Source organism: Amblyomma americanum, chromosome 6 (assembly GCF_052857255.1).
Source record: "Amblyomma americanum isolate KBUSLIRL-KWMA chromosome 6, ASM5285725v1, whole genome shotgun sequence".
In the NCBI taxonomy this organism is placed as follows: Eukaryota; Metazoa; Arthropoda; class Arachnida; order Ixodida; family Ixodidae; genus Amblyomma; species Amblyomma americanum.
In genome coordinates, this window is record NC_135502.1 from 30,728,579 (window position 1) to 30,756,059 (window position 27,481).

A 27,481-nucleotide genomic window follows, 5' to 3' on the forward strand; every position below is an offset into this window, starting at 1 on the left:
TCGCTGTTAGCGCATCGCAGGCGCGCGGTTTTTGAATTGCACAAGAAATGGACAAAATTTGTAGAGCCATTGCGGTGAGGCTAATGGTGCTTTCGTAATTTAAAAAAAATGTATACGGCTATTACTGATGGCCAGCTACATCCTACCTGCAAAAACACACCTATCTGTAGTAATTAAAAAGTTAGGTGTTCTAATATTTACCTTTTAAATACTATTACATAGACAATTTAGTCAATCACGTTACTAGCTGACGTTATTCGTCCGTTTGCTGAAGTTCCCTAACGCTGTTGTTACTATGCCGCTAAAAGCATCACTACACTTGCCCATTTTTAACCTGTTTTTGAAATTAAGTGGGAGACTTACCGGGACCGCTTGAAGAGCTTTCCTTTCGGCAACGAACTGCGTATTGTGTACTCTGCCAGACATTAATTTATTGTCTTCGCAATGCTTACGACAGTCTAAAGTTTAGTTTCTTAAAAAATTTCTTCGAAAGAAACTATGTTGTTGATGATGATGATGATGATGACGGTTTGGGGTGGTGAGAGGCAGCATGTCCCGTTTTTGTAGCCCTAATGTTGGGGACTAGGTACAGGAGCATTTGTTTATCAGGGTCATATTACAGTTGCGGTTTTTCCGCTGGATGTCTGCGCGCGACTTCTGACTTTTCCCCCCTCCGTTAGAAACAACGCATGTCTGCATTTTCGAATGCATTGATAACTTTAACTACCCAGTCCATTAGCGGACTTGCTGGCATTTTTTCTCTGGCCGATGTTTATATTTGCCGTTCACATATGGATTATGATGCCGAACCCACAAGATCGATGTGCGACTACGTTGTTCGCACTTTATTAGGAGCAAAGTGCAACGTGATGCATGTTGTAATATACTTTTTTTCTTTATCTGGCCTTTGCTCTGCTCCTGGTTAATTATCCTTGGGCCTTACTGCCATGTTTCATTATCGGATATACTGGCGTAAAACCCCACAAAAGAAATCGCTTAGATAGCGTTATCTCTGTTGGAACATACTGCTCTGAATACAACTCTGAATCACTCTAGCAAAGCGATTATTTTTCCCGCGTTCACACAGCCGAATTGCGCCGAGGTACCACTTTTTGGTTCAGCGCATTATCCACCTTTCTCAGTGGACTTAGACACTACGTTCACTCTTGACAAAACAGTTTGCTCATGCTTCTGCGGTGACAGGTTTATACACGATAAATCAATACATAGATTTATAGATATTGTTTAATTTGATCAAAACACCTTTTAAGCAAACACACGGCCGAACAACTTTGAAAAGCGTTCGATGAAGACGAAAACTTTTTTTTGTAAACATTATGGACACAATGGCGATCAATCTGTTCTTTCTAGAACAAATGCTGTATTCAATAGACAACTGCTCTTCAAACCCCGGCCACGGCACTGGCGCGCCCGATGTTGTATATTTGCGTAGTTGTAATATTACCCAGGCATTTAGTTCCTTTTTTTCTTAGCGAATTCCACACGACAGAAGATACAATCAAAGACTCCTTATTAGTACGTACAAACGGTGCATACGCTTTTTGGTTCATCATGCTCAGGACTACTGCGGGGTAGTCCTCAGTTGGACATAGCGTTTACGTGCTGGAGCACTTTCTGGTGTTCAGCCGTCCCTCCTCTTGTACGGAGACGGCCAAGATGCCTGCACCTGCAGCGTGCTTTTGCCACTCCTTCCCTTTGTCACTCCCCTCGCCCCCCCCCCCCACCACCCCCCACCCCCCACCCCCGACGGTATACCGTGCATGGTGGGAGCCCGGACTAAAGAAGTTTCCGGAATTCCGGCACTACCCCCTAGTGTTCCTGTATATGCTCCCGCTCTCTAGTACCCCCCTTCGCCGGGGCTCGGTGGGGGCATTGTGAAGGGAACATGAGCGCGCTTGGGTGTCAAAAAAAAAAAGAAACTAAAAACGAAAAGGTAATTCAACTCGCTTCCGGCGCGGTGTACATTCGATCTTTCCTGCACGGCCACACCCTTTCCCATTCGCTGCTTTATTGGTAAACACACAATAGCCTGCAATACAGCGTCTTCTGTCGAGCGTTCGGTGAACCTCGGTCCGTTCGGCGCTTGCAACCGCCCCCGCTGCGTTTAACTCCGACGCGTGCGCGCGAGCTGATCACAGCCAAAGGTCAGGCGCACGCAAGCAACAACAGCTGCAGCGAGGAACGCGGCAAGGACAGCCAGTCAGTTGAAGACAGCAGGGGCTTGGCGAAGGAACGGCGGGGAATCCCCTCCGACAAGCGTGCGCGTGCGCCCGAACAGCCCTCAATTCAAACGCGGCGGCTAGAGTGCGGTGTTCGCTTTCGAGCGTCGGATCTATCCACGCCGGTCGCTCTCCGTTTATCTCCGCGGACGGACCCCCGTCGACGGCTGCCTCTCCGGACCGCGTGTTGTGTTCGACTCGGCGGCATTCCTGTCTTGTGCTTGCCTCGACTACACGCCCCCCTCAGTGTGGCTCGGAAACCGTGCGGCTTCGTGGTCAACGACATGGTGAGTTCAGGGTCGCAAGAGTTCGCCGGAAATATCTTCTTTCCATTTCCGTTCCTGTTCGCCGCGCTTGGGTGTTCGCTGAGTGCCTTGAAGCGCGGCATATTTCATTTCCAGGCATGTGACCACTATGCACTGTCTTTCATTGCGTCTGCTCTGATATGCGGAAATATGGTGCGGAACGGCATGCACTGGGAAGCTGTCTTTACGGTGTTCCCTCTCTCGGCTTAGTAACCAACCAACTCGAGTTCAGACAAAGCATCTGGTTGGCACGTAGTTGACTGATCACCGCCGTCGTAACACGTGCTTCTCGGTCTCCTGGCGTGCCGACATGTGGTCGACAGCTGTTTCTCGCGGGGCTTCGAGTGACGTCGAGTGGCACCGTTTCACGCTGCGACATTTGCTGCGTCTCTTTACTCACTTTGCCCCTATCTGGGTTTCGTTTTTGTTCATGTTTAAATGTGCTCACTGTGCACATCGCCATACTCCTAGAGCGCTCGAAAGGCGCTTTAAAAGTTGAGTTAGTTTCTTTGCGAGCGGACTAGTGCTTGGAACGATGCTACTGTGTCCACGTGGGTACTTTCTCATGCGTCATGGTTCACTGCTCTTGTCCCAGAAAACTATGTATGGTATATGAGTTAGTGGCAAACGTCGCCAACGTCTCCAACGTACACAGAAGTATGTGGCTAGCGCTCTCTAGAAAAATATGCGGAGTGCTGCACAGCCGCCCGGATTTTTAATATCGCGCGACCGTCAATCGCGTAGTGTTTCAGCGCCTTATAACTGCCACAAACGGGAAAATCTCCGAATGTTCGTCCAAGCTTGCGAAGTCCTCGCCAGTGCGCGCGTCATCTGCTAAAGCGATGACATCACTGACATGACGCACTTCACTGGCGGAGTGCGAAACGTAGGATTAGGCTTTTTTTTTTTTTAGCTCGTTGCTCTGCGTTGTAACTCTTGCAGCTGGCGCTGGACAGTTTTAAAATTTCTCAGCGTAGGCAAGAACACCGTTAACGACTGGAGTACGATGCTCCCTCCGAGACCTCAAATGAGAGGGGCCATGCTTCTACGCTGTCGCCAAGGCGGTAGGTTTAATTCTCTGTAGAAGTCCGTTATAATCTGAGGAAATGTGAGCAGTGTGGTTGCTGTGCAAGGAGCGAGACGTAGACCTTGTTTTGTTTTACCGGTTATTTAGTCGCACGTACGACGTGAAGTTCCGGCATCGTTGCACCATAATTAACAAGACAGCATAATGCAGCGAGCAAGCACGCAATAAAGTTCGAGAGCGTGTAATTTTACCCTGCGATTTGCTTCGTATCCACTTTCGATATGCGTTTTAACCATAAAGTGGCGGTAAGAAATGCGCGCACCATTATAATGATCGCCCCCTGTCAGCCGCCAAATGTCATTCATACATTGGAAATGTTGCAGGCGTGTAATAGCACATTGTCAAATATCACTATCGCAATTGAAATGGGGAACTGAAGACATGGCGCTATTTCCCGCTATAATTTTGGGAATGATCTTGCTATAACCACGTTCACCCAAAGGCGGTTCTAAGCAGGGTTTCTGCCTACTGGCGCTTTCTCGACTGATATGCCGCACAATTTTTAACATGAAGAGGCCATTTTATCTGCAAAGGTTGAGCAGTGAAATTCTTAAAGCGTTCGCTGATTACCAATGGCCTCATCGATTGTTCTGCTTGCTTTAAACGTTGATCATTTTGGAGAACTACTTGATGACTGCCAACTTGAGCGTAATAATAAATAATTGGTCCCGCACGATCTCTAAAATACGTGAGCACGGTTCTCAAGTGAGTGGGATATTTCACTGCTCAAGCTCATTCTGAGTTGTGAGGGTGCCGGTATGGGCGCCATTCAACGACATGTTTCATTGTTGCAAGCGATAAAAGCATCGATTTGCACTCTCATGACGTATGCGATTGACGAAGTACAAACGACATAGCAGAAATCGACCACGCGAAGTATGTCTGTGGTCGAATTTTTCACGTGACGCCAGTATGGTCACAAGTGTGTCGATATAGATGTCCCTGATAATACAAACACGCGCACTCCATTAGTTCACAGAAATTATTTCTCTTCATACGTAGGATCGATATTGAACTCGATATGTCACTCTGTCCGAACGTGCCAAAACAATCACGCGAACATTATGTTGCCTCGAAAATCCTAATGCATTGTGACGTACTATAGCTATTTTGTGGCAGTTGCTTTTAATGGGAGCATGCGCATAATGCAGCACTATTTCACCTAAAGTTGGGCAAAACATTCGCATAGTCAATTTGAAGGCTGCAAGATAATTTCATCCATAAAAAAACAGTGCATAACATGAAGTATTTGTTTGTCATGAGCGCTTTGCTTTGTTCGTGTTCTTTTAGCGCTTGCGAAAAATGACAAACGTGCACCAACTAGCCCGATCCGCCACTCTTCTGAAGTATTAGTTGTAACAACGTCTATAGATTTATCAAAAGGCTAGGACATGGGATCCTTTCCATCTCAGCCCGTATTATCGCGAAGTGTCGAATCGTAAATTCAAACGAACCGAGTTTATAAGGTCTCAACGTCTTAATCGCGCTCTAAAATCCTCGTCCAAAATTCAAGTTCTCAGCGTCACTAAATTCCGTAAACTTTTCAGAAAGTTGGTTGGACGTTGTGCACATTTCGCTTTTTGGCGTTTTATGCTTTTATCTCGATCGCGTGACGTAATAATCATTTTCCTTCAGATTAGAAAGAATCGACGAAAAATAGATAACATTACTATGTGGCGTTTTCATGTTTTCTATCTATTTGTCCCCACACGTAATATTCACGAGTCACTAGTGGACTTCGAGCAGCATTTTTTTTTGCCTCAGAGTAGCAGTAGCAACAGTGAGTTATATTACTTGTTTATAACATGAATTTGATATTGCCGGCTGTCTGAGCGCGAGGATACCGCTCAGCAAATAATGCAGGAATACTGCTCGGCAAATGGTGTTCTTCACTTGCCACGCAAAAACCTGTCTCCGTTCTAAGAGGAAGCGAAGTGCACAGCATATTAGCAGCATAATGCACTTATTTGGAAAGCGTCCAAGTTTCCAACATCCCGCACCACGTTTTATCGCCGAAAGCAGGCGTTCCTTGAGCCAGTTAAAATGGGCTGCCAGCCGGTGACATTTCCGTGCGCTGGGCAATGCCGCCGGTTGTAGGCGGAAGTGATAGGCGAAGGAAGCTTGACGAAGCCTCAAATGCCGCTGCGGAATTCACAGAACATTGCGTATAGGAATGGCGACGGGGTACCACCGCTTTCGTCAAAACTGTGCCGCGAAAAGGCGCCGTCACTGCATGGAACAAGAGTGCTTACCACTTTCGTCCAGCGAGCCCCGACCTGGCCTCCAAGAAAGGGTATGGTAATTTCTCTTCAATTGGCTACTGGATGATTCTGCTAAATGACTAATAGTGCAAGCCCTTTGCTGTAGCTCGATCATATTCTAGTGACAGAAGTAGTCCGGAGGAGGTAGACCAGTAATAAGAAAACTTTTTAATGAGTCGGTTTATTGGCATGGAATGAGCTAGACAATAGGCACAGAGTGCTTTTGTGTTTTTTGTGTGTGTGTGTGCAGTGGGAGGGGGGGAGATGAAGAGAGGCAGCAAAGTTCGTTAAGGAGTAATAGGCGACAAATTTTTGGTTTCGGATTTTTTCTTTAATGATTCATATCGCATAAATTGGTCACTACGAGGTATTCGACTGCGTGTCTGAATTTGTTCGAATTCATTTCCTCGTGTTGCTTCTGTTTCGGTTTCACGAGCCGGTACAGGAGACCGGCCTTCTTCAAGCAACAAGTTTTTCAATGTGACTTCCTAAACTTCGACGTTTAATTGACTGAACTTTACTAATATTCTTCATATCTGACTTAAGGGGCAACATATCGCGAATTTGAATGCTGTAAACCTTGAAGGTGAGCTCTGTTCTTAAGATTTCTTTATCGGCAATGTTGTTCGAAAAACTGAAGTTCAAGATTACGCATAATTAAGCTCGATGAGTTGGCTGCTTTGATTTGCATGTTTACAAAATAGTGTCGCTGCGCGCAGTATCTCGCCAAAATCACGTTAACTGCGATAAAATTCACTAACAGCGCCAGTATTTGCTGCATTAGAAATGCAAGCGACACCATTTTGTAAACTTTCAACGCGGAAAAGCCAGCTCAACAAGCTTTCGAACGCTTATTTTTAACGTTAGATATTTGTAACCACATTGTCGATAAAGAAAATTTAAAAAAACCGAAATCATATATAAAAAACTGATATATATATATATATATATATATATATATATTAGCAGACAAAGTAACAGAAATAAAATAAGGAGCTCGTTCGGGCGCAATCTTAATCACGAGCTCTGACGAAGAGCAGCGTCATTGAGATAACAGAAAATAGGGCACTGACACTCCGCGCTTTCACAGCTGAGCACTGAAAACCCCGACCTAACCTGAAATCCGCAGTTTCCTGGAAGCATTGCCTATATAGTCCAGTGTCACCAGTACACGTTTCAGGCTAAGTATCGTGCAGTGTAACTCGGCACACAGGGAGGCCGTAAATTGTTAGCTCTCTGAGTAACAGATAATATAGTGTGTATAGGCATAAAGTACATGGTAGTCTTATATTTCCCAAACCCCTTTGGGGGACCATTTGCTCGTGTTGGACATACAGTAATAACTGCGCTATTTCGAGCAGGTATAGCTAGCTAATGGCTCTTTGAAGTAGACAAAAGCAAAGTGGTCTATTAAGCACGAGCACTGGCCTTCTTAAAGATATTGTTCTCACGACGCCCTGAACACTGAAAGCTTTCCACAAAGTTCTGGCTCTTTACAAAAAAAACATTTCGAACCTATAAACAAGTTCAGTAGCGGCCCCCACTTGTGTGCTCAATATCTGTGCAATACTGCTCATTTAATTTAAGCTGCTGAGCACACCTCACACTGTTGCTTGGGAAATTGTACGGAGCAGCTACTCGGTGGGAGCATTGCTTCTTGTCTTAACTGCTGCGCATATATCGGCCGCTCTTAGGCCGCGTGCCACCGTATCGCGGAAGCTCTCGGGTCCACGTTTGATCGAACTTCAAGTGAACTTCAAGAACAGCTGTGTGCGCGTGTTCGATGGCCCCTGGCGGATAAGCCACCAGGCTCGTGTCCTATCGCTTTGGGAAGTGGTCCAAGTACGGCGTCGCAAAGGGAACTATGCTCCGCTCTCGATTGGACACTCGGAGCCAGCTTAGGTTTCCGTGCATCACGAAACGCGCTACCTTACATATCGCACTGTGGTCTGCGTCCTTGCGCTTTTGAGTTAGAAGTCTCGATTTTACGTCCCCCCCCCCCCCTACTTGCGAAATCAGCGCTCTGAATTTAGCGTCATGCAAGCATGCTTTTCACGAATGCGTTTCCGGAGCTGTGGCGCGTTTTGGCTGTCAGTTGAAATGCAATATGACAGAAAGCCACAGCCTTTTTTTTTTTTTTCAAAGGACGATTACAAGGCATTACTTGGTCGTACGAACGTCACACCGACGGCAGATGGAGCGTCACCAGTATCACAACTGTATCGAACCATTTCAAAAAAGCGACCACTCGACTGCAATGACACAGTGAAATGGAAAACACTGGCGAGGCCATTGGAAACGTAAAAAACCCTGTTCTCAAATTACTATATGGTACAGTCTCTAAATATTGTGTTATAGGTTGCTCTTTCCGCGTGTAAATACGATTTTCCCCGCCTTTACTGTCATGTATTTTTATTATCTCCACTCGATAACCAAAACGTGTAATTGATTGGGCATATCTCTGTGTTCGATGAGGTTTGACTGGACCACGAGACTAGCACTGAACTTGCAGCTTTAATCAGAAATTCGTTATAATTGCTCTACGCTATTTAACAGGACAGCTCCACACGATCCTTGAAGCCGCAAATAAAGTTATGTTCTGGCGTCATACCTTTCATCTAAACACTATACATTGCGAGCGACCAATTGTGAGGATATAGGAGCTTGGCACGTGTTAAGCATATCCTGATGCCCTTTGCCTATGCCAATCAGAAAAACTTCACATCGAACAACCTCCGTAACGCCTCAAACATTCACACTTTTTGCCACTTCTAGAAAATATCTTCTGGCTCTTTTGTGTATTTATCTGCATGTTGAGGTCCTCGCTCTTTAGTTTATTCGAGCTGAGTTGAAAAGCGTGCCTGGTGACCTTCTCAGCATTGCCTGCTTCCTTATATACCATAATTTATCCCTGTTTATCGATGTCATAGTTAATCTATTCTACATAATGCCCTACCTCCTAAATTAATCATGGTGGTTACTGTCTTCATTCCGTCAGGACAGTGACGAAAATTTTCCCTTAGTTAATTGGCGTGCAAGTTGAATTAACGATGTCGCTTCAGCGTACTTGGAAACGCGAACCTCAGGGGAGTGAATGTTTATTAAAGCAAAACAAAACGCGGCTAGCGGCATTTTCAGCGAGCTCCGATAGAGATATTCATAAAAACTCATGCCCTTGCTTTCAACAATACCACTGCTGCAGCACCACGCCGTTCCATGCTTATGACCTACTGTACAGCCACGCGCACAAACAGACAAGACCGGGGAACACTCCCAAACCAAAGTGCCGACAAAAATGCAGCACTTTGTTCATGTCTGTTTGGTTTTTTATTCGTCCACTTAGTGCCGCGCTCAAGATAGGATGAGTGCCCCACGCCGGCGGACACTCCGCGCAAGCAGAATAATACTTATGCTACACGGTAATTCGCGCGGTGCTATAACTTAGCGCCATTCGCGACCTACTGAGTTCGCCAAAACTCATTCGGCCGTGCAATGGGTACTCTCGACCCCATTCGATACGTGGAAAAGAATAACTTTGTAGTTATAACTTCCTGTCCAGTCGCAAATGGTTTATCCAGTTTTGGCAGATGAGACACCTCGACTGCATTTTCTATCAGCATTTCTGTCAGGTATGCTCTCGGCTTGTGTGCTCGCACGTGAGTTTAAAGCTACTTTTTCGACTTGTCAAGCAAGCACTGCGTCATTGTCAGCAAAAATAATTTTTATAAAAAGATTACCGTCCCGGTTAGCTCAGTAAGTAGAGCGACTGCTCCGGTGAAGCGGTGGTCCCTGGTTCAGACCCCGGACCAGGACGAATTTGTTTTTTTTTTTTTAACTACGAAGTTTCCGAGGAAGCTGTATATCTTTCCTTTGTAGCAATATGGCTGCGCTTGGGTGGATGCCTATGAATAATTACTCCCTTATTACAAGCCTACTCCACCTTAAGAGATTCCCCTAAACTCTGACCAAAGTTCAAGAACATTGCCGAGATATTGCGCTCAGTAGCACTGTTTATATTCAGGTAAATTTTTTTACTGCCTTGCAGGCGTTATCGTCATCGTCACATATGTAAATAAATCGGGACGTGCAGCACCAACTCCGGAAGTAATGGCAGTAATGAATTTGATAATTACTTGATAATTACTTAATAAACTTAATAAAACTTAATATCTTAAGCATTTTGTCTTTTATTGTGCGCGTGTGCCACGAGTATATTTCCTCAGAAACTCCAGAAGGTTGACCTCGTGATAGTTGTAAAGCAGCACCTAGTATCTGTCACGCAATCTGCGTTAAATCGCATATTTTTTTTTTCATCCAGCTTCTCACAACATATAATCATAAGCGTGCCTTTATTTTTTTTTTCATGGATATGTGAAAACATTGAATATCGTACACACTGCCGTGTTGAAAATTCCACCCTGATTTATGCTCGAAATTATGATGGGCGTGGTGGGGACGATGATGTGCGCGCTAGAAAGCATGTTGGTTTTGATGGAAATACTGGGCTTGTTGGACATTGGATAGACGCGGTGGAGGCTGCGAGAAGTCAAGGTGGCGACGATGGTGTCATAGCTGGGTTTGTTTAGCACATGCTGGAAAGTGCCGGCGGCCCGAACTGATAGTGGGGACGGTGGAAGCAGAGCTGAGATGCTGAGACGATACGAGCGATGCTGGCCAGCAGCATTGGGTGCACTGAATGATAACGCCTACCAATTTAGATATCACAGAACATCGCCCTCACAAATGATTCGATACTGCTGAAATTAAGCTTGGTTAGGGTAGACTACGGAGTTCCGGACGATACGTGTACGATAACGATGAACACGCCCTTTTTTGTTTTCTTTGGCAGACGCGTCTGTATAGTTGGGACAAACGCTACACGAGGCGATACGTGAAATTTTGTTCATTAGCACCTTCTAAATTTTAAATTGACAATCAAATTAACTACGTATTTAGGTTGCACGGCTCTCTACTTTCTACTACAATTGTGCTTAAGGTTGACCAGATTGGCCAAGCCTAAGCAGAGACCAAAAATGCGAAGTTAGCCTTGATGAACAAGGCTGAGATTGAAAACGCGCGAAATTCTTTCCGCCACATCTATCAGAATTGTGCAGCTCAGTCATCCTGGTGCCCTAGATTAACGCAAGTGATTAGTTATTAAAATTGGTTATTGGTCTTATCTTTTGCAAAGTTTAAGAATATCTTGCAGCCAGGATAATTAAGAAGTATTTTAGTAGCAGGCTGCATGCGGGGCAAAATGCGACATTGTGATGTTATGGAAGAACAAAAATAAACGTAAGTTTTATTAGTTGCCCTAAACCTCTACCGATGTTTTTCCGCTCTCTAAGATGGTCTGAACGTACTAAAAAAATAACAATGGATGCCGACTAGTGCGCAGAAAACATGAAGAAAGCTCTGGAAAGACGCTAGCAGTGCTGGTGCCTTATCAAGCGTTTTGGTGTTCCCAAAGGCGCTCACTACAGAACAGTAAAAAAAGTGAGATAATATGAAAGAGAGAGACTGTACAAAGTCTAGCGAAACTCAGCTTCGCACTCTGTCCGGCGGGCATATGAATAGCTATTTGTGCAGCACTCTCTGAAAACGGAGCAAGTTATGCTTGGTCTGGCCTAGTCACATTCAAAACCTCATGTTCACGCGCAACGAATCGAACCAAATCGCATGTCCATTCAACGCGGCTAAGCGAAAGAGCAAGGACTAGTGACACTAAAACAGAAAAAAATGTTGCGTTGAAGGTATGAAATTGAAAAACGCCGCTCAGCCAGGCTACTCGCAGAGCCCGGTTGTAGCGCTGCGTAGACTATAGTGGGCCATAGAATAAAAGTCTGTGGCTCGGCCTGGCTACGGTGGCAGTCATTCGAATAGGCTGCAAAGACTGTCTGGATGTCTATGGAGGCAACTTCGTGTGCATTAATGACAAGTATTAGCAATAAGGTGTTTTTTTGGAAGGAAATCTCATTCTTCCCCGCGGGCTGTGCAAAATTCAACATTGTAAAGTTTTAAATTTCAATAAATTTCTCTGCTTTCCTCTCCAGCTGGCCTTTTCATGTTGAGTGTGATGCCAGGACGGCAGGAGATAATTGGGCATATTTGTTTTTCGATATTTACAAAAATATATATAATGGCGATAATTTGCAAATCTGTGTCGCTTTTTACCCCACTCTCTCCTACAAATACACAGCTACGTGCCAGCATTGAGCCTCTTCGAATTGTGGACGCATTCCAATAGAATTGTACTCGCATTGTCAGATAAGGAAATGGCTGGAAACCGACGCGCGGCGCCAGGTCAGATGAAAATCGAGTGTGATCGGCGATGTCTAATCTGCGCGGCGCGGGAGTTGATGAACGATGGTTATATTATCGCACACGGAGCAGAGAGATTTCAGCGCACAGTGAAGATCGGAATCCTGATGAGTTTCAACGCTGCCGCCTCGCCCATCCGGCTGCCGATCAAGAATTTGAAGGAACAGTTGGCAGTATGACGTCACCATGTTTTTGTAATGACCTACGCACTATCTCCTTGACTATCTGTCAGGGCTATGATAATTACGGAAGGCACTTAAATTTCGAGATGTGTAGTCTAGCATTTTTCTGACGACGCACGATTCCATGCACCCGTTAGTTTTACGCAGACGGCTATCTTCCGCTAAAGAAAGTTCTAGCGGTTTGCTGATGAAACCGCTGCGCTGTAAATTCCAGGTGCTGACAGTTCACTGGAGGTTGAATAAGAAACGTTTCCTAGTTTTGATTTGTGAGCGCCATAGAGACAGCTGAAAGCCCACCCCGTGCATCGCGCGCGCATGTGACGGGTTCCTCATAATTCTCAAGATAGTATTGGATGTTTAATAGCGTCTCTTGCACAAGCTTAGTGACTCGCATGCTTTTTTCACTCAGATCACTCGCTCATGTGATCAGAGTAGATGCTTGTGCATTTGCAAAGAGGGCTCCGAACACGTTTTATGTATAGGGGTGCGCGATTTGTGCTTTTTCGAAAGCGAATCGAATACAGATCAAATATTTGTGATTATTCGCTATTTATGCGAATATCCGCATAAAATGAATATTCATGCGAAACAGTGAAGCTCTTGCGGCGGTGCTGCTGCAGCTGTCGAGACTCAAGACCTAGGGATACTCTGTAACCGTCATTTTTTTTTTAAGTGAGATTTATTGCCTCAAGGCATCAACGATGGGCGAACGTGTGATGAAAGATGTAGGAATTATTAAATTAATGGAAAAAGGCTAGCTGATTTGATGAAGTCCAGTAGAGCGATGGTACTGTCCCTGCTTCCAGGGTTTCTCGGAGAAGAACCCGCTACCTCCAGGTGCCGGATCCTTGTAGGCTTGCAGCCTTGTAACATTACCTTTCGCCACTGATGGCGACAGCGAACATTCGATGAGAAGGACGCCTTCGCCTTCGATGTCGCGCCTAAACAGGGTTTGCGAAACGTGGCTAAACTCTGCCGCGTTGTCCAATTTTGAATGCCTTACGTATGAGCGTTATTATGAACGTCGCCCTCCTGAACCTATCTTCCTGCGCAGGTCGATAACGGGAGCCTGCTCTGCGGCATCTGAATGAACTGTTTTTTTTAAACACTGTCGAAAAGAACTACGGCGTGCCCTGTTAGAGCTTCGTGCCAATTAATCGAACATAATTCGAAAACATGAAAATGAACTCGATTCGTTTCGAATCGAATAGTTTTGAATATAATGGAATAGGATATTCGATTCATTGTTCGGAAATTTCGAATAATCGCGTACCCCTAGCTTCTTTTTTTGCTTTTTTTATGATCGTAGTCAAAAAAGGGAAGGACTGGCAACGCATCGGTAGCCTTAGAGAACTGCAGCGCAAAAAATCGTTCATGTCGCGGATGTTGAGCCCTGACGCACATTCAATGACCGCAGCGCATACGTGACCAGGCTTGTCTAGGGCATTATAGCCACGGAAAAAAAAAATTATTTGTTCAGTACTGCGGCGACATTCTGGCCGTCACGGCAGGAGTGGTTACAAAGGGCTCGAAAGTTGCGAGCCTTTTCTGGAGTAGAACTGGTTAAACTTTAGCTTGCAGAGATATAAGTAAAGGAAGAAATAAAGGACAGGGAAAAAAGAGGCATTGATACCTCGATGTTGTCGGCATGCGGCGTGCAATTTAACGTATTAAAAGTCCTTGAGCAAGAAATGGCTATCACCCGTCGTCCCTCCGTCGTCGTGCAGCCGTTTGTGGTCGCGCTAATTTAATTTTAAAGTATGCGATACCAACTATAGTCCCATTACAAGTTATACCAAAATGCGCTGAGTTATCTTCGTGCTTTGACGAGGAAAAAAAATTCGACCCAAAGCACAACACCGGCAAGAGCAAAGATATTGTCACTTGGCAAAAAAAGACTGTTTTTAATTTAGAATGCATTTCACATGATTTAAAATAAAGCGAAATCTTTGCCTCATTACTCTGTTTCCAATTTCGATGGAGGCGAAATTCTAGAGGCCTGTGTACTGTGCGATGTCAGTGCACGTTAAAGAACCCCAGGTGGTCGAAATTTCCGGAGCCCTCCATTACGGCGTCTCTCATAGCCTGAGTTGCTTTGGGACGTTAAACCCCCATAAACCAAACCAAAACCAAACCAATCATTACTCTGTTATGGGCACGGTTCTCCTACATTTGTCGTTTTCTTATTTGCGCGGCTGCTCTCCAGGACAAACATTATTTCATCCCCATTGCATGTTTTAAAATTCAGCTTCGTTTTCTCCGCTGAGCCCCGCGCGGGCGCTCTATATACAGGCCTGCTCACGGCCGTACTTTCCTTCTTGAAGCATTGTGCCACGCGCGGAAAAGCCCTCGCAGCCTCTCAGCCTCGCAGAAGCGCTGGAAGCCCTCGCGAGCTCGTGACGTCCTCCCAAAACAATGGACTGCCGCCTTCTGCCTATCGCTGCTCGATTACAGCCCTTGTCTGTCTCTCGTTCCGACTCCTCCGCCCCCGTGCTCGCAAGGATAAGGCTCCGTCCTCACCACTCTATTTCTGTGGCGCTCTTTTTTTCCCACACCCGTCTCGCTCTTTCCCCCATTCCACGGACGCTGTGTCCACCTAAAAGGCGGAGGTGTTCGAAACCGAAGCTCCAGACGAAGAGCGACAGCCAACGAGAGCAGGTCCTGCCTCTATAAAAGAAAGCTCGGCTAGAGCGGCTGCGGACAGCGAGCTCAATCTGACTTGAAAAAGCTCCTCAAGCTTGAACATCCTTCATTCTGCATCTCAGCAAGATTTACAGTCAAGTTTTCAAGCTCGGCACCTGAGAACATAGCTGCACCGAAGAAGTGCGATTCGGGCCTCGCGTGTGAGGTAGCCGACCGAAGACAGGGCACAGCCTTGGGCAGACATTGCATTTCTTCTGGGGAACGTCGAGGGCGTACAATGCCTATCGCTGCAGCGGCGTGCTTGTGCGACGTTTCGACAGCGGCACCGCAGCGACGCAAAGGTATCCTCAAGACGCCGCGGACATCGTCGAGCGACTTTAGCGATGACAGCAGCAGCCTCAGTCTCAGCGACGCTAGTATCTCTTCCCGAAGCGACAGCGAGGCGAGTTACTCTTCCAAGGAGCACTCGGTCGGCGTCGTACTGAATGACCGACAGGTAGGGAGGCGACGCTTTTTATGGAGACGGTGGAGAGGGGGGGGCGAAGGATGCATTCACGTTCAACACGGCCAATATAATCCACCATGGCTCCTATAGGACAGAGGCAGAGCAGACCCGTTCGAGTGGGTGCACTCTGCGGGTGCCGATAACCCTATCATGTAGCGACGCCTGCGCTGTTTGCTGATTAGAGTGTGTACCCTTTTATATTCATGAAATTTTACTGTTTAACAACAAGCTAGACGTGCGCGGAAGGAGAGTCGGCGCTTCCGGGTTTCGCACAGCAACATATCTCAGGCATCCGTGCGTTGACCGCGACCGGAAGCCTCTTTCGGCAGCAGTGACGCGCATGATAAAACTACTGTACCGTAGCATTAGAGATAATCGAAGCCTGTAGGTCAAGATATTCGTAGGAAGCTAAGTGCATTTTTATTCGAAGTAAGCCAAACTGCAATGTAAGTGTGGCATATCAGTTTACACTGAAATGCTATCCTCGCCTGCAGCTACTTCACAAGTTCTGGCATAAAGAGCAGCCTTTGGGAGATGCGCGATAACATCTTGATGAGCTTCAACACAATCATCCTCAAGTGAACTGAAACGGGAGAGGAATTTTGATTCCTATCATATTACTCTTTCATGAGAGGCAGACACAGTTCTGCCAATTCATGAGTGTCCCTCATTAGTTGTCAACACGAAGCGTCGGAAGTTTCAGGTCAAATACACACCGTTATCACTTACTAGTATGCATTTACCCCTCCCAAATAATCGCGTGCTTTAAAAATGCAGCGTCGCAAAGGGCGCTTCCCTGTTTTCTGCCGTCGCCATGAACAGCGAACAGACCACGCCCGTAAGCACCGCTCATGACGTACTTACTTTTAATCACTACCGATTTTCTTTTTCATCTATCTGCGAGTCCGAAAAGGCTAGGCGAAGAAGATCGCAGCGTGTAAGCTATGCTGAAGTAAAGTCCTATGATATCCGTGGCTCGTCCTTGTTCCAGTCATCTGTTACGTTTGAAACATCTGTATTGCTGTTCAGTAATGGCAACTAATTCGTAAGTCATCCGAGGTACTTCTTGCGTCACGTCTTGCAGCGCAGCCTGTGCTATATTCAGTTGAGGCTGTGTATAAGTTAAAATGATACAAAACTTCAAATCGATGAAAGAGGATATTAGAATTGAGGGATCTTGCGCTCTATGTGGCGGTTAGGCTTTCTCTCTGCTTCTTCAACATGACTGTGTTCTTTTTGATGAGGAAAAAGGTTTGTGGTAGTGAAATACTGAATCTTAATTTCTTCGTTTACTTTCTTGCCATTTTTCAGACTTTCTTGGATGTGAATGTTAGGAACCCCATCATCCACAATGTGAAAGGAGATACTCACACATCTTACGACATTTCCATTGAGGTAAGCGGGATAAAATTAATGAAAGCTCACATTCTGTTGCAAAAGTTGTACCTTCGTCAGCAGCTTGGTTTTTTTTTTTTTTAGTCACTTTCTCGATGGTTGAACTTTGAATGCCTTACGGCACAGTCATAAAGTGGCGGTGGAAAGGTGCCGAAGTGAGCTTTGTCTGCTTTTTTTTTCGCCTGCTTATTCGGTGATGTATGTCATGCTTGTTGCAGACAAACAACAGCAGCTTCACAATGTCCCGGTCGACAGTCCGAAGGCGGTTTTCAGAGTTCATTTACCTCAGGAATCTTCTTAAGGAGCAGCAGCCTTCCCTGTGAGTTTTTGTCATTTTTTAAGGTCTGCTTTCTAAGTGAACCTGTAGTGTAATGAACCAGACGCTCTTACAGACAGGGCGCCTTTTCGTGGAAATTTACTTCAGCCGGGTTCAGTTATGGTAATCTTGTTCGAAATTATTTGCGCAGTATGTGGCAGCGAACTTTGCACAAGAACGATTTTATGCCTGCGAGCATGTCTGCGATATACTCGTACCTATTATCAGCGCATTCCTCAAGCATTACGTTAAAGCGAAAGCAATGCAAGCCAATTGTGTCCAACCATTTCTAATCGCGCCACGAATTCGCAGAAACCAGAGGTGAAGTTAAATACAAGGCGACAATGCAACTTTTATCGCCATCTTTAAGCCGACTTTTTCTAGAATTCCGGAATCTCATCCGTTCAACAACCACAATCGCCCTGATAATAAGCGGCATTGCGGACTGCAAGCTTCCAGCGGGAAAAAAAAAAAATGGGAACCGCTAGACAAAGCTTGTGGTCATCTTTTGTGTTTCGTATCGCGCCCACTAAGAATGGAGCAGAGAGAGAGGGGGGGGGGGGGGATCAATTAACCAAGGTCACGACTCGAGAAGGGCGCTTGACTTGGCTCACGCGTACGCATCGAACAGCTGCTGGCAAAGGAAAGCACCGGGTGCCTTGCGTCAGAGCCCCTATGACGCCACAGAGTGGCGATAACTCCGTGCTTCTGTCAGCTTGCTGTTGGCGGTGTTGCGTCAAGGCGCTGCCCCCAGCACGTGTTCGGCCGAATGCGCCAGCTCGTGCGGAAAACGCCTCGTGGGAGGGGAAAAGCTCCGGAGCTCTATACGGACGCATGAGCTCTTAGTGCGGTTCTAGACGACGTATGTTTTACACAATTCCTTAACAGCACAAGCTCGCAGCTTACTGTAGTGTTATGATTCTTTTTGCGCGGCTTCTGAGCAGCGTCTTAAACTGAAATGTCTGCAGCTCTGTCTGGTTGGTCTCTACATTAAAACACGTCTTAAATTAGACATGGAACCAGTCAGTGCTTGCGCGTGTTGCTTCTGAAATGATTCGCTCAGATGTCAGCAGTCATATTAAATAAAATTGCACGTCGTGTTTAAGTTCACCATCACAATTTCACTTGTGAAAGCGGCGAAAATCCACATGCACATGAGCAGCTTGTCGTCTCGACATCATTGTGAAGCCATAATTGCAACAAAGCAGGCAGTGCCATGGTAGGCGTTTTGATCTCCTTACATTGATTTGGAAACACAACTTCTGCAAACGCGTACTAAAGAAAGGTTAAGGCTGTTCCTGAATGCACATAGTAAAGATATGAGGCCATATTTAGTGAGGTCGCAATAACTGATTTTTTCTTTCCCCCAGGACTCCACCTAGCCTTCCGTCGAGGACACTACTGAGGCGGTTCGATGACAAGTTCATAGAAGAAAGGCGCTCAGGCCTCGAGTCGTTCCTGCGAAAGTGAGATTTCGTTTTTTTCGTCCCAAAAAAACTAAATGCCTGCCGCTGGTTATTGTAGTTATTCTTTCAAATGATGTCTATGACTCATTGAATGCTGCTTCACACTTATATTGTAGCCGCCGCGGTGGCTGAGCGGTTATGGCGCTCGGCTGACGGCCTGAAAGACGCAGGTTCGATCCCGGCCGCGGCGGTCGAATTTCGATGGAGGCGAAATTCTAGGGGCCCGTGTACTGTGCGATGCCAGTGCACGTTAAGGAGCCCCAGGTGGTCGAAATCTCCGGAGCCCTTCACTACGGCGTCTCTCATAGCCGGAGTTGCTTTGGGACGTTAAACCCCTATAAACCAACCAAAAATCGATTGAGGCGAAATGCTAGAGGCCCGTATATTGTGCGACTTCAGTGCACGTTAAAGAACCCCTGGTGGCCGAAAATATCTAGAGCCCTCCAATACGGTGTCCCACGACACCGTAATGGAGGGCCTGAGTCATTTTAGGACGTCACTCCATAAAATTAAAATCAAATCTAAACACGTGTAGCCAGCGGGCTGGTTACCGAATTTTACGGTACATAAGCTCCGGTTGTTATCGCTTGCCGTAAAAGACTAATTACCATTCACACACTTTTGAGTCTTTACGCTACGGCTTTGTGATGCAAGTTTACATACATTCCTTCTATATGCAATTTGGTGTCAGTCAGGCAACCACAAACTAGCTTGATATATTTCAGGTGGAAGCTCTGATAACATTGCACCTGTTAACAATCTGTCCATTAGGGCCGTTGGTGCACAACGCCAGATGCGGAATGATGTAAAGATAAATGATATTGTATTTGTACCAATCAGCGTAACTTTCCGTTTTGCTGCAGTAAATTATATCACTTCTTCTATTTTGCATCTCTTTCCTGCAGCGTACTAACGGAGCCACTCTACCTTTCCAACAAGAGCCTACATCTCTTCATCCAGACCAGCCTGACTATGAAGGAAATTGAAGGCGTCGTCAAGGGAACCGAAGACACCTACATTCCGGAATCTAAACCGCCCATTGTGCTCGCTTTGCATGACGAGGTCTTTGACGAGATTGGGTAGGTGGGCCCAGATTCATTCTCCTTTCCTCCGAACAAGAGATGTCTGTCTACTGCACAAGTGTCCTTCCATCTATAGGCGTCAGGCGCGTGCGAAGAGCTGAATGTTGTGGCTTTCGGGTCAGTTGTATGTAGAGAGTCCGTCCATAGAAAAGAGCGAGTTTTCTAGTCCCGGTATCGCGCGACCCTTTCGAGTATTAAGACGCCCGCAGCGCCCCGAGCTCGGAACGTCATCACGAGCAAGACACGCGGTCATCGGTTATAGGTACCCCCAAAAGTTCACTTGAAAAACGCCGAACATTTTCAGTGCCAGCAACGAGAATGTTTTTCTTCCTTTGTATAGTTGTTACAATTCAAATTTTTCAATTTGGAATTCTAGTTAACTGCCTTCGGTGGACTTTGAATTACCTTTTATGCTTTCAGCACCAATGTTACTTAAAGCGTTATCCCCTCCTCGAACGGCTAAATCAATTTACTTAAAAATGTGCGTTTAGCAATTGAGGCTATTTTTCTGAGCAGCTTTTTGATAACCATGATAATCGACCTTCGCGTGGAGCATATGAAAGCCTAGCTGTCAAGTACTACCGGTTGGCTATGCATATTGCCTGCGCAATAAAGTCTGTTCAGTTTACCTTACCATCTGGTTGTCTTTAATGCATGCATGTGGCCTTTTTGTTGGCGGAAGTTTTTTCGGGAGAAAAATACTTCAGGTCATACCTGTTCCTTTAATTCAGCGCAAGTCAGCTGAATGTGGCAAAAAGAAAAAGCTGTTATTTTACGAAGGTTTCATATTTTACGGCTATGTCCGCCGGTGCTGTTTGAGATAATGGCCATGTGACTATTTTCTTGGTTAGCAACCGTATTTTCCAAGGGTGTCGTTAACATGCCGTTTCTGGATACCGTGCGTGTTTGCAAATTCGTTAAACATTTGTTCTCTCGGAACTTATGTTCTCCCATGCGTGTACTGAAAGGCTATATGACCGTAAAATGTGCTTTTAAGATGGATGCTGTGAAGTTCAACAGCATAGTTTAACGCTTGGCTCCGTAGTGAGCGGCCATGATGCGAGAGTGACCCACGTTCGGCATAACCTGTTTCTTGTTCCAACAGCAAGGCTGTGGAGACGACGGCCGGCGACATTCTAACACTCTTTTTTCTGGCTTCTTTTTCTTTTGCATAATAGCGACAGCGCGTACGAGTCCGCAGCCGAGGAATCTTCTATCGCTACCGAAGGGAGCGCCACGGCCGCGCTGCGGGGCATCCTGCGCAATACGAGCAACGTCAACGTGATGCACACGTTCAAGTGCTGCCGCGGAGACAGCCATTTCCACCTGCGCATCGGCTCCAGCATCTGCGTCTGTACACCCACACTGCTGCCGCCATCTTGGGAGGGCAGCAGCGGCATGCTTCAGAGCCTGTCCTGTCCACTGCCTGCCACCAGCACTCCCATCCCAACCGCCAATGGCAGCGCCACGGCAGTCGGCGTGAACGGTGGCTGCCGCAGCGAGGGCAGCAGCCCATATCTACAGGCCAACGTCTCCGGGCTGCGGACCAGCGCCAGCGACTCTTGCCTGGTGACCATGGGTGGCATGAAGAAGCACGTGTCCTTCTCGAGCGCCGTCGAAATATTGGACAGAGCGCATGGCGAAACCCACGGCCGCCACAGTGTGGCGCTGTCCACCCCGGCCCGTGTCCTGGGCGCCAACGCGTGCTCCTTTTCTTCCTGTTCGTCGTCCGCTTCCGAAAATTCGGCTTCCTCCTGAAACGAGGATTCGCACGCACGTCGCGCCGTTTCGCTCGGAGTATCATACGGGCCTAGGCCGTGTTTGCAAACACGCAGGCCAATCGGAGGCGCTGAGCACGCGTGATGGGACGGTTCCGCCTGAAGCTCGACTTTAGTCGAAGGAAACATCACTTTACGGCAGCCCTAGTTCAGTTCTTGCTGCGCTGCGGGTGGGACGACTTTGGTCCAACACCTGCGCTTGATCGGAACTGTGGCAGCTGCTCATCTGTACCCTAAGATCTGGTACCGACTGACCAGGGAACATGAAGTCTGCTGGCAGTTCCTATCAGATCATTGCTTCCCTTGCAAGTAACCGACCGACAAGCGGAACAAGGTCCCAGCAGGCCGTCGGGTATACGGCGTCCTGTGCGCCTGCTTAGCGCCTGCAACTGGCTCGTGTGTTCGTAAACGCGACGTAGATCTTGATAGCGCTCTTCGAGCAGGCGACGCGCGTAGCGCTGACGGACTCCTTGTGGCTTTCTCGTGCAGATTTACCGCCAAGCCTTCTCCCCCTTGATAAACCGGCTTTTCATTGATGCCCCAACAAGTGCCTACGTGCGCTGTTCCACAAGCTTTATTAACGAATCGCATTGGTTTGGATGACTGTCTTGTTTTGTCACGAAAGAGAACTGCTTTGAGGCCACCAGTGTGGTGCACGACACATACGCATGCGGCTGTTGGTGGAACTGTGGTGTTGAAATTCGCGTGTTCTGAATACAAAGCTCCGAGCTGTTGCTGCTTCTCAAGACAATATTTATTGCTGTTTCTCAAGCATGTGTACCTGACATACTCCAAGGAGACAATTGACTCTACACCGGTGGCAGCTACCAGACTATTGTGAAGCGCCGTACGCTCACTGAATGACTTCTGCCTGGCACCGCAGTTATTTCATTCATTTTGTGTTTTCATTAGACGTAGCGCAGCGCAGCATCCTTTGCACATAGAAGCAAATGATAGTCGGCTAATGCGTCGCATCATATTTTGACATCCCGCACTTCGAACTTGCGTGGTACATCCTAAGGTATTGCTTCTATTAGTTCATTATTCAAGTGCCTGAATTTGCTGATTATTACTATCATTGTGGCGAGACGGAGGCTTTGCGCGCTCGATACGTATTGATTGTTCCAGAGTTGTGAAGTAAAAGGACTTGCTTATCATTGAGTTAATTACAAGCATGTATTTAAGGCATGGAATACTCATATTGACTACTCTCACGATGAGGTTCTTAAAAAAATGAATTGCTACCCTCATCACGTGCGCGTTATTTTAGCGATTTCTAGAGCATATGCCAGTGCGCTTGGATAAGTAGACCTGTGGCACGTCTAAGATCTGATTGTGCGCAGGTTTCTTTTTTAACGTGCGTGGTCTGATCAAGATTTAGACGACAGAACGCTTGTGCCCATCATTTTGTTGTGCCAGTGCATTTTTTTAATGATGCATGATATTTTGGATGGGGATTTCCAAGTTTTTATGCATCGTTGTGATGACCCTACGTTATTGTAGGTTCGTGGCTATCCGTGGGGTTTTAAACTGCGCATTATAGCTCTTCGCAGAAAGGAAATGTGCTTGACAAGACATTTTCTTGTGCATTCATTGGTTGACATACTGAATTATGCTGATGTATTTGTTGATATCATGTGAAAATAAATTAACCTTTGCGGAACGTCAGTCACTATTGTTATTCCTATTTTGAACCGTCAAGGAATAATGATGCCAAGCCGTTTCACCGTCACCGCATCTTTCCAGGTGAGTGCCAGGGAGTTCTCGGATGATCCGTCGACCCGGCTGCGCATTGCAGAAATGACACGACCTGTCGCTTGCCAACACTACCCACCTTTTATTTACTAGTGCAGCAAATCGCCCAGAATGCCATGCACGCCGCCTATCCCGTCACAAAGCACTAGCTAACCCGCCAGAGTTCGCTTAAGCACCAATGCTTACGTTACTAATGACGATGGGGTGAGGCTTCACGATGAGCGTCCGCAAAAGAGCTCACTTGCCTTATTCCATCCCTCGCTCCAGACAGTTCCGAACTGCGAAAACTCGTTTCCACAATAGGTATAACGCCAGAAAAACTGCAGTTGCTGGAAATAGCACTGGTACCAGCCAAAGGACGAGATATACAACAGTACAATCTGCTTGCTGTCACAAAAGCATTGCAACGCAGCCAGAGCATGCATAGGTCTTTCCATAAGCGGCGGCCAAAATTTATGGCAGTGCACGTTCACCTGTGTTCTGGGTAGTAGTACGGGACAAAATATGCCTCTTCCGTATGGCTACAAACGGAAGGGGAAGGGGCATTTGCCGCCCTCACCTTCTGTACACTTCTATCACTGTAGCTACATGTAAAGACGAAACCTTGAAACTGGTGTTCCATACACGGTAATGCTGCCGCGGCGTGCTGCGCGACGCTTTATCAATTCCGCCCGAATCGCCCTTCGTAGAGATTTGGCGAATTCGGTCGCATGATCGAACTGCTTTATTTCCAGCCGCGGCGCAGCCGCGCTCAAGTAGGTAGAAGTTTTGAAGCCACTCTCCAGGATCCGTAAGTCTAGCTCGCCCCCCAGACATACTACTTCTACAGCGATGACTGAAAGCGCCGACGCAGCGAGACTGCTTTGTCGTGATAGATAAGAAACAATAAACTAGCGCACTCCACATGCATAAAAATGCGAGCTGCTTCGTACCGAGGAGCCAGTGGTAGGCGTCTCAGACACCCACTGCGGGGCGCACCACTCGCGGTCCTATTTGCGCAGAACATATCTTGAACTTTCTTCGTCGAAAAAAAGAAAGTCGTGAGTGCGGTTACGTTGTTCATTCGTCAAAAAACCTCCCGCTACGGCAAAAAGGGGGCGAGGCCAGAGTTCATCCGTATTATAATCCAATTTCATATGACCTGGATAGACGAGGAGAGGATTTAAAAGGATAGGGATCGGCTGTAGGGCCAACACCTTCTTTTTAAATCCTCTGCAGGTTTTTAAGGCGAGTTGGCGGAAATATTACACATGCCAGGCCTATAGTGCATTTTTGAACCGGAAAGCTCTTCCGAAGGGAAATGACGGCGGGGTCATATAACTACGTATCTACCCTCCTCGATCCCTTCAACACACCTCATAGCTGATGAAATGCAACGCCGCTATGAAACAAGGACGAAAAGACGCAGTAGACAGGACGAGCTCTCGTTCAGTCTACTGTGCATTTTCGTCCTTGTTTCATAGCGGCCGTGGCATGTCATCAGTTGTGTGTTATTACCACCAACTAGCTCAAGTACGTCAGCCTTGCTGTGTCACCTCATAAGAGCGTCTTACTCCGAGGCACAAGTACGTAGACAAGCACGCGTCATTTCGATCACATGACCATCCGGCTCGTCATGTGATCCACTTCAACCAACCTGGATAACAATCTATTGACCACCATGCCAACGAGGATGCTACGCGACACCGACGACATTTGCCCGAAGACGAGTCCGCTACACAGATGTCGCTGTAGAATGCTCCAAGAACACTCAGCTGTTAGCATTCACCCAGGCAGCACAGAAACGATACGACAATATTACTTATCTGTTTTGGTCATACGTTAATAAATTTTTTTACAAATGTACGTTGCAGTAACCTTTTAGTACCTTAATTAAACGTTTTAAGCAACATATATGCAACCTTTGCTAAAGTGGGTAAAGTAAGCCTCCAAAACCAGATTTCCGCCCTTCCTTATCCCTTCCCTTACGGCGCGTTCAGGCGTCCAACGATATATGAGACAGATACTGCGCCATTTCCTTCCCAAAAACCAATTATTATTATTATTATTATTATTATTATTATTATTATTATTATTATTATTATTATTATTATTATTATTATTATTATTATTATTATTATTATTATTATTATTATCAGTTGTGCAATTACGCGCTTGGAAGCAAGGTTCAGCGAGGGACTACGAATGCGACGCATATATAGTACAGCACAAACTAAACACAAGCAATTCCCACTCACCTTCGAACGGATACCATGAGCCGCCATAGCCAACCAAGAAGGGTGTCCCATAAACAACAGTGGAGAATGGGGAACATGCAGTTTTCATAGCACATTCTGGAGCTGTGCGTGCAATGTATGACAGGCGCCACTGAGATATCTATTGAACTGCAAAGCTTTGCTAGTTGAAAAACATCCTTACTCTAGAGTGGGAAAAGTTTTGAGACACAATGCTTGATATTAACATTTAGATTGCATCTTTAGAATAATGCTTAGTTTGTACGTTAGTTTACAATACAGCACTTACTGTTTTGTGAATTTTTAACATTAGCATACCATTCTTATGTAACATTAATGCAACCTACACAACAATTGTACAATATTATTTTAATGTTCATTGCTGCCTGCCCTGCTACGAAGCGTTTCAAGTCAGAAAGGTATCTAAAGATATTGGCCTATATATTGCTCTGGGACCTCTTTCTGTATGACCAATCAGTGCATGCGTGCATTTCTCACGTATTTTAAGAAATAAACTAAACATCAACCTTTAAAGATAGAATGTGATGAGTTGACGATGATAGTGAATTTCTATGGCGCAGGGCCATCTGCGGCTAAGAGTGCCCATGGCACAAGGTATTTTTCATTTGCTCAAGGTAGGGTCAAAGACCCATTTGCCAGGCATTTCACCCTGATTAAGCCGAGCACCAGGCCAAGGGAAGCTTGTAGCCAATTTGTATCACCGCCTCACTGACGCTGCAGTGCTTTGAAGTATTACACACAAAACGTTAACATACTGTGAAAACTCTTCGGACCTCGTTTGGGACCTCAACGCTAAGCCCTGAGAATAATATCTCACGCTCAGTACACCCTCGAAAAGTTCCTTGGCAGCGTGGGCCTGACGTCATGAGCGGTGTATAAGTGCATGGATTCAGAAGAGGGCCCTTATTGTCCGCCGTCCGTCCTCCTCGAGGTTCTCCTCCAGAAACTTGCCTTGCCGAGAACGTGCGAGTGCTCGGGTGAGATAGTGTCGAGTCACTTATAGTTCGACTGTGTACTGTGAACATGTAAGAGGAAAAGAGAAGGGCGTGATAACGCCCGGAAGAATGAAGGTCAGCTTTGGATCTTGGACAGGTAGTTAAAGAAACTGCGGCGAAGTCGCCAATTAATTGCGCCGGTTCTGGCCTACATCAGCTAGACTGAGAGCGAAACCTTAAACTCCCCAAACCGTGAGCACGAGCTCGTGATTTCAAATTGCCGGTTCTTCTCTCAATTTCAGTGAAGATGGAATCCAAAAGCTCCCGTGTACTGGTATTTGGGAGACATTGAAGGGTGGCCATTTCAGTTTGAATAAGGGTTGTCCATTAAATAGCGCGATTCACACCTCTCATCTCAGCAGGGGTTTCCACGGGAATATATATATATATATATATATATATATATATATATATATAATATATATATATTATATATATATATATATATATATATATATATATATATATATATATATATATATATATATATATATATATATATATATATATATATAATATATATTTTGGGGGGGGGGGGGGTTGGTCGGGTTGAGGGTAGAAGAGAATCGGTAGTCATTTTTATTTTTACTTGTCTTGTGTCGTTGATGTGGTTTAAGGGGGTTTAATTGTCCCCAAAGCGGCTCAGGCTATGTGAGACGCCGTAGTGAAGGGCTCCGGAAATTTCGACCACCTGGGGTTTTTTTAACGTGCACTGACATGTCGTTGATGTGTCGCGTAAGGTTAGCAACGTTTATAACTCCAACGCTCATGACAAAAAAAGGCAAAAAATTCCCCGTCCTGTGTAAAAGAAAATTGTATAGTTACTGTTTAAGGGGTACCTTCGGGAAAAAAAGTGTATGTATGGAAATCAGTTTCCCTCAGTATCGTTATGGCA

At 46.1% G+C, this 27,481-nt stretch overlaps 1 protein-coding gene across 5 annotated transcripts in view; it reads left to right on the forward strand.

The window, feature by feature from the left end:
* The window catches only part of LOC144136552 (uncharacterized), a 73,514-nt gene that overhangs the window by 40,095 nt on the left and 5,938 nt on the right, over positions 1-27,481 (forward strand). For 2 of the 5 annotated variants that reach the window (XM_077668950.1, XM_077668948.1), the window contains exons 2-3: positions 16,856-16,939; positions 17,158-17,258. In XM_077668950.1, the coding sequence (XP_077525076.1) occupies positions 16,856-16,939; positions 17,158-17,258 (185 nt within the window). Of the gene's footprint in view, positions 1-5,768; positions 5,926-14,662; positions 15,536-16,855; positions 16,940-17,157; positions 17,259-18,625; positions 18,722-19,626; positions 19,801-20,981; positions 23,240-27,481 lie in introns of those variants that run through there. The other 3 variants (XM_077668947.1, XM_077668949.1, XM_077668946.1) reach the window with 3 other exon arrangements.